This window comes from Pinus tabuliformis, chromosome 2_1, assembly GCF_031772625.1.
Source record: "Pinus tabuliformis cultivar Carrire ecotype Pingquan chromosome 2_1, CPIR1, whole genome shotgun sequence".
Lineage (NCBI taxonomy): Eukaryota > Viridiplantae > Streptophyta > Pinopsida > Pinales > Pinaceae > Pinus > Pinus tabuliformis.
Genome location: NC_142299.1, coordinates 412564080 through 412571083, shown reverse-complemented (window position 1 = coordinate 412571083; position 7004 = coordinate 412564080). Strand labels below are relative to the sequence as shown.

At 49.1% G+C, this 7004-nt stretch overlaps 1 protein-coding gene across 1 annotated transcript; it reads right to left on the bottom strand.

Moving 5' to 3' along the window:
* Nucleotides 1-3097: 3097 nt before the first annotated feature.
* On the bottom strand, nt 3098-5448 carry LOC149200669 (uncharacterized). Its single transcript, XM_089401025.1, has 2 exons — nt 4557-5448; nt 3098-3900 (listed from the first exon to the last, which is right to left on the bottom strand). The coding sequence occupies exons 1-2, from the start codon at nt 5446-5448 to the stop codon at nt 3098-3100; spliced, it is 1695 nt and encodes a 564-aa protein (XP_089257151.1).
* Between the last annotated feature and the right edge of the window lie 1556 nt (nt 5449-7004).

The window sequence follows — 7004 nt, the reverse complement described above, 5'->3', positions numbered from 1 at the left end:
TTAGCCAGTCCGCTTCTTGCCTCTGCGCTGCTTGCTTGGATAGGTAGTCCGCCCGAGTGTTGCGCTCCCTGTAAATATGGCGACAGTCAAATTTTTCAAAAGCATCTGTTAGTCTGAGTGCCTCATCCAGAATGTGTCTCAAAGAGAAAACAGTGCAAGATGATTTTCTGGTGAGCCAATTGCAGACAATCTTTGAATCTCCAAACAATTGTAGTTTTGTGCAGCCTTTCTCATGTGCAAAATGAATGAGGTGTTTTGCAGTGGTGAGCTCAGCAAAGTTGTTTGTGCCTCTTCCCAGGTGTATTTGAAGCATGAAATAGTGATTTTCTCTCAAATAGAGGAGGGCTCCCCCCCCACAGCCTTCCTCTTGGGCTGAGCCATCAAAATAAGCCCAGGGGATGGATTTATCTATGAGTTCAGGGGTTATGGTCCGAGGGGGGGCTGGTGGAGGATCATCAGGAATGAGAGCAAGGTCTGCAAATATGTGTGCAATAATGACAGGCCAGTGAGGAGGTTTTTGGTCAAAAACTGCACGGTTCCTTGCTGTCCAGATGGACCAGCACATGAGGAGAGGGATATTCTTGTCTTTTCCAGAGTGTTGTTCCTGCCAATTTTTCCAGGCTTCGGAGATGGATAGGCCATGCCATTGATGGAGGGAGGGGGAGCGAGAAGAGAGAATAGACCATTGTTCTTGGACAACCGGACAGGAGAGGAAGAGGTGTTCAGTATCTTCATCATTCCTTTTGCATAAATGGCACCAGAATGGTCCATAGAAGGATCGCTTTTTCAAGTTTGCCCCAGTTGGAATTTTGTTGAATAGAATAGCCCACATGAGAAGTCGCGTTCTAGGGGCTGCTTTTAGATGCCAAATTGTTCTCCACCATTGCTGTGTAATGTCTGGCTGAAATGTATGCATGAGCTGCAGATATCCCTCCTCTGGGGTGTATGAACCAGTTTTAGCTAGTGCCCAGACAATCTCGTCCTCCTCCTCCGAAATTCTGATGTGTGCTTGTGTGAGAGCCTCCGTATATGACTCCCATACTTGTCTCCAATGATCCGGAATATGAAGGTCCTGTGATGTCCTCCAAGCCTGGTGGAGAAAATTTGAGTTTTCCTGGTCAGCAATGTGTGCAATATGCGTGGCGCCCTGTTCCCGGAGATGAGTTAGGAGCTGTCCAGGTAGTCTATGCATGTTTCCACATCCAATCCAGGGATCTATACCAATACGGACAGAGTTTCCCTGTTTAATTATCCAAGTGAGACCCTCCCGAATTAGGGGAAGAGAGTTAAGGACTGCTTTCCATATGATTGAATGTCTTCCACTTCCCCTATGTTCCCTGCAAACCCAGCTATATATTCTTTCCGAGACAATGTATTTTTCCATAACTACTTTCTTCCAGAGACTATGTGATGTGAGGAGTTGCCATCCCAATTTAGCTGCCAGAGCATTTGCAAATAACTCTAATCTCTTTATTCCCCAGCCTCCCCATTTTTTTGGTCTAGCTATGGTGTCCCATTTTACCCAGGCAAAAAGATTTCCTTGTTTATTCCCCTTCCATAAGAATCTGCAGCATATTTTTTGAAGCCTGGTTAAAATCCCTCTTGGTATCCAAGCCAGAGACATCCAGTACACCGGCGTAGCTTCCAGCACTGCTTTTATAAGAGTGAGTCTTCCTGCCCTTGTGAGATATCTATTATACCATACATTAATCCTTTTCTCCACTTTAGTGATTAACCATATCCAATCAGCTATTTTGTATCCTCCATGTTTCACCCTGAACCCCAGATACTTCAGCCCTTCCTCCATAGGGTGGATATGAAAAGGGAAGCGATTTTTTGTATAGATGACTTCTTGTGGAGTGCAGCCAATCTCTGTTATGGTAGATTTTTGTACATTTATAACCATCCCTGTTGCTTTCTGGAAGAGATCAAAAACATGTTGTAGCGCAGATGATTCAGCCATGCTTCCATTTAGGAAGATCAGTACATCATCCACAAACAGTAGATGTGTAAGGGAGCAGTTGTCCATGATTTTAATCCCTTTTATGCGTCCTCTTCTGTGTTCGGATGCAATCAATCTGCTTAGCTCTTCCATAATGAGAAGAAACAGGAGGGGGGATAGAGGGCAGCCTTGTCTGAGGCCCCTTTCAGCAGTGAAGAAGGGGGTAGGGGAGCCATTGAGGAGGACGCTGAACGGGATATCAGAGATACAACTCATGATTCGTTTAATGAAAAGGAAAGGGAATCCCAAATGGGTGAGGAGCATTCTAATGTATAGCAAATTTACCCTATTGAAAGCTTTTGATAGGTCCACCTTGAGGATCATTCCTTTCAGATTTTTGCTTTGCATAGAGTGAAGAAGCTCTTGAGCAGTACCAATAGCTTCATGGATCTGTCGCCGGTGGAGGAAAGCAAATTGTTCAGAGGATATATTGGCTGAGAGAATGGGCTTGATCCTGTTTGCTAGGATTTTGGCCAATATCTTATAGAGACAGTTGCAGAGCGAGATAGGCCGAAATTCGTCAAAAGACACAGGCTTATCAGATTTGGGAATGAGGGCTATGAAGGTGGCTTTGATGCTCGGGGGGATAGATCCATTTTGGCTGCAGTGATTTATAGCTTTGAGAATGTCTTGTCCTAGCAGCTCGAAGAAGGCTGAATAGAACTCAATGGTCCAGCCATCTGGTCCTGGGCTCTTGTCCTTCTGGAAGCCTTTGATGGTGGATTCCAATTCCTCCAATGTGATATCTTTTGTGAGCTCCTCTGCATCTTCCTCATCCACGAATCTAGGGAATAGTTCTGCCACTCTCATGATTTCTAGCAGACTTGCTTGTCCCGGGGCCTTGTATATGTTTTTGAAGTGTGAAGAGGCTAGATAAGCAAGTTCTCCGGGGCTGCTAACCGTATGTCCTTGATCATCTTGTAGCTCCCAGATAGTGTTGATCGCCTTCCGCCCATTTGCAAAACGGTGGTAAAATTTTGTGTTCTCATCCCCCTCCTTGAGCTAAATGGCTTTGCTTCTGAGCCTCCAGGAGTCCTCCCTGTCTCTGAGAATCTGAGTCCTCCTTTTGATGAGGTCTTCATACGTGGATTTCTGTTATGGGGATAGGAATGTTCCATCTGAGTGGGATTCAAGGGCCTCGATAGCTTGTTCCGCTAGCGATATAGTTTGATCATCCTGTTTTCTCTTCAGTTTTGCCCATTCTCTTGATATCACTTTGATCTCGGAGAGGTTCCTGACAAAGCCAGTGGCTGGGTTCACATCTTCAGGAATCGGATGTGCTTTCCAGAAGTCCGTTATCAGTTTGATGTAGGTGGGATCCCGGAGCCAAGTTGCATTAAATTTGAAAGGGGCTTTTTTGGTCTGATGTCTTGCTCCCATTTCCAAGTATATGGGCCTGTGGTCCGAGATCCCACCACTGCCCACCCATTGTCTAGATCTAGGGTGTTGGTTGCATAGTCCTTCCTTAATGATGAAACGATCCAGCCTTCTTGCTAGGCTTTGGTCCCCTGTTCTATTGTTCTTCCATGTGTATTGGATTTTTGCAGAAGGGAGATCAATCCAATGATGATCTTCTAGCAGATGCCCAAAGAAATCAGAGAGGGGGTCGATTTGTGCCTGATGTCCCCATGATTCAGAGAAGCCTATTGAGAAATTTAAATCTCCCCCCAATATAATGTTCTCAGCTTGGAGAAGCGGGGAGCCGAGGAGCTTTTGCCAGAAAAGCTCTCTGTTTAGGCAGGGTCCATAGACATTTATAATTTTAAGATTTTCCTCCATGTCTTTTGAATATATATCTGCCCCCAGAAAACCCCCTCCACCCCAGATGTTCTTTAGATGAATGGAGTTGTTCTTAAAGCCAATAGCGATGCCTCCTGATCGGCCTGATACATCAATGGCTGTAAATGTCCACCCAGGTAGCCATAAGCCAAGAATGGAGGTTGCAGAGTCTGCTTTACATAAGGTTTCTTGTAAGAAGATGATGTCCACAGGGTTTGTGAGTAGGAGACGCTTCAGGGCCGATTTTTTATCGGGGCTGGCCAACCCTCTACAGTTGAAGGACAAGATTTTCATGGGGGGGGGGGGGGGGGGGGGGAGTCCTGCGCTCTAAGGGCCCTGTGAAGTGTTTGCTGTCTGCCTAGGAGGACCTCATCCTCCATTTGCTTTCGAGCGATTGACATAGCGGAAGGTCGACCACGCCCCTGCTTTGGCGAGAGGATTAGGGACTCCACCGACAGCCCAATGGAGTCCGAGACTTTCAGCTTAGTGGTCGAGCGGGTGGGATATCTCGGAGAAGAGTTTACAGAAGGGGAGGGCGAAGGAAAGGAGGGGTGGGGGAAAGAGGGAAGCGAGGAGGAGATGGGAAGGCCAGATGGCCTCGGGATGGGGCAGGATACATATATCGAAGGGGATTGGGAAGGGTATGTATCCATTACCAGGTCAAGGGCAGATGGGGATGAGGGAGGGGGGATTCTGATGGGGGGGGGCATGCCCGAGGAAGATAAACTCATAGATGCATAATGAGAAACAGAGGCAGACGAAAAAGAGGACGTACCCGAGGAGAAGACCGCACCCTTTGCAGCTCTGGATCGCGTCAGAGGAGGAGATGGAGGCCGAGTCGAGTTTGAGACTTGCTTCTTGCGACGAGGTGCAGGAGGCGCTTCCACCGTGTCCGATGTGATGATGTGGTCCGTTCTTGGTGCCATTGCCACCGGGGGGTCTGGCTGTCCTTCTGTGGTGTGCAGGTCCTGGTCTGATGCTGTCTGCTGGGTCTTCTGGAGGAGGGGGCAATCCTTATATAGATGACCCACCTGGTGGCATCTTCTGCATCTGTAGGGGATGCCCTCATAATCAAGCTTCTGCTTCCTTGAAGTGGATTTCCATTGTATGATGATATTTTCTGGCACTCCCCCTCTGGTATCCATATGCACTAGAATTCTTGCATATGCCATTGCGCCCGTCGATATGTATGTTTTATCGGATTCCATGAAGGTGCCTAGTGCATTCCCAATTCTCTTGAAGATATCTTCAGACCAGTACTGCAGTGGCAACCCTGGTAGTCTGACCCAGACTGGACCAATGCCTAATAGCTCCGTCTCCGGGTCAAATAGAGGCGTCCATCGCTTGAGAAGGACCGGGGCTTTCTCAAAATGCCAAAACGATGAAAGGACCCAACTCGTGTGGTCCGCCCGTGCAAATTTGAGTGCGAACCATCCTCGCACAAAAGTCTGGACCGATGGAATCTCCGCGAGGTATTGACCCCAAATCTCAGTCGCCCATTGCTTTAATTTTGCTGCCGAGGCGTGTCTGCCTTTGATCCGACCCACAAGGACGCAGTCCGCCAGATCCATAGCTTCCCCCCAACGAATATCCTCTTCCAGTCTCAGAAAAGCGTCCTCCGCAGTGGATTTAAAACAGCGCTGCTTCTTGGCGGGGCGGGAGGACATACGGCCCGGGTTGACAGTTGCCTGAGAGTCCGCAGGGGGGGGAACAGGAGGGGGGGGGAGAGGGTTAGATCCGGTAGGGGGGATGGCTTCAGGGAGGGGAGGGACCGCGTGATAGCTGCCAGAGGGGGCGGAAGGGATCGAGGGAGGGTTTGTTACCGAGAGGGGAGGGTTTGCCTCGGGTTGTGAGGGGTTTTCTGAGGGGATAACGGGGGGAAGGGAAAGGGAGGGTAATTCCGAATGATGGGGGGGTACGCCGATAGGGGAGGGTTGTAAACAGTCCGCCAGGAAACCCAGCGTAGCCGGAGAGGGGACCGAGAAGGAGTTCCAGGAGGAGGGCTCGCCAGGGAAGATAGGGGTGGGGAGAGACGGGTCAGTGGGGGGGGAGAAGTTTTCAAAACTAGCAGACAGATTCCCACTGTGCAGACCCCCGGATGAAGTAAACGTGGAGCGCCAGATGGAGCTATCCGCCAGCGGAGACTCCGAATAATCCACTTCCTCTGAGTCCATGTCGACAGCTGCAATATGCCCTCCTCGGAAAACAGGTAACCGCCCGATAGTGCTCTCCTCGAAACCTGGTAACCGCTTAGGGTCAGCACCGACAGCGGGGGGAACCGTTGAGCCTGTGCAGGTGAAAGAACTATGCAACAGGTCACTCTCGCCGTTAGTAGTGAAAACGACTCCTTCAAAGAGCTGTCGGCCGATCCGGAGGGTAGGCGCCGTTCCGATGCAGGGAGATCAGGTAGCCAGGAGAAGAATAACCTAGGTAAAAAGGAGTAAAACGGGGGGCAAGGTTAATAAAGGTAAAAGGAGTCACGGGGCGCGGGGAAGAAACCAGAAGCCGGCACGAAATCCAAAGAAAAACCGGGTGGAGAGTACGGGTGCGAGGGGGTTTACAGGGCCGTAGGACGGCCTGCAAACCCCTGTCAGTAGGGTTTCATGGCTGAGGTTGCAGAGCCCGTTCCTCCGTCTCCGTTTCTCCTAGTTAGTTTGATTGTCTTCTCCCTCTCTCATACTCTTGGACACAAATTTTTCTTGGAGCACTTTGGCATTGGAGAAAGAAAGGCAAAGAAGGCAAGAGGAAGCAAAGATCAAGCAGGGAAAGGCAGGATCAAGTAGCTACAACAGGTTTCATTCCAGGTATCAACTTGCATGCATATTTTCCTTGCTATATTTGGAATGCATGGGATTGCATGTGTTTCTTTTCTACCATGGCATGAGTTTTGCCAGGTGTGAGAGTATTTTTAGCCTAGCCTTGCCATTTCCTGATAGCTTTGATGAGATGGGTTCTCTCATGCGTTTTTTGGGGGATGGTCAGATTGGATTCAAAGCTGAGTGGGGTGGATCTCTTAATTGACAAACACATGGTGGTAGTGGTCCCTAAACCAGACTGAGGATGTACGAAGCCACTGGCCTAGTGACCCCTGAACCGGACTTTAGGTTGTGGTAAAGCCATATTGTGTGCCTCGATGGGCCTAGGAATCCTTCCTGGTGAATGGCGGGATATATGGTAAAGCCAAGAGGTGGATTTTCTCTCCATTGGGCCTAGTGATTCCGGG

Bases quoted from the DNA above. Each gene is read 5' to 3' on its own strand.
- LOC149200669 (XM_089401025.1), bottom strand. From the start codon at position 5,448: ATGTCCTCCCGCCCCGCCAAGAAGCAGCGCTGTTTTAAATCCACTGCG. The intron at 3,901-4,556 runs GTACGTCCTCTT...GGACATTTACAG, and splicing joins GGGTGCGGTCTTCTCCTCGG to CCATTGATGTATCAGGCCGA.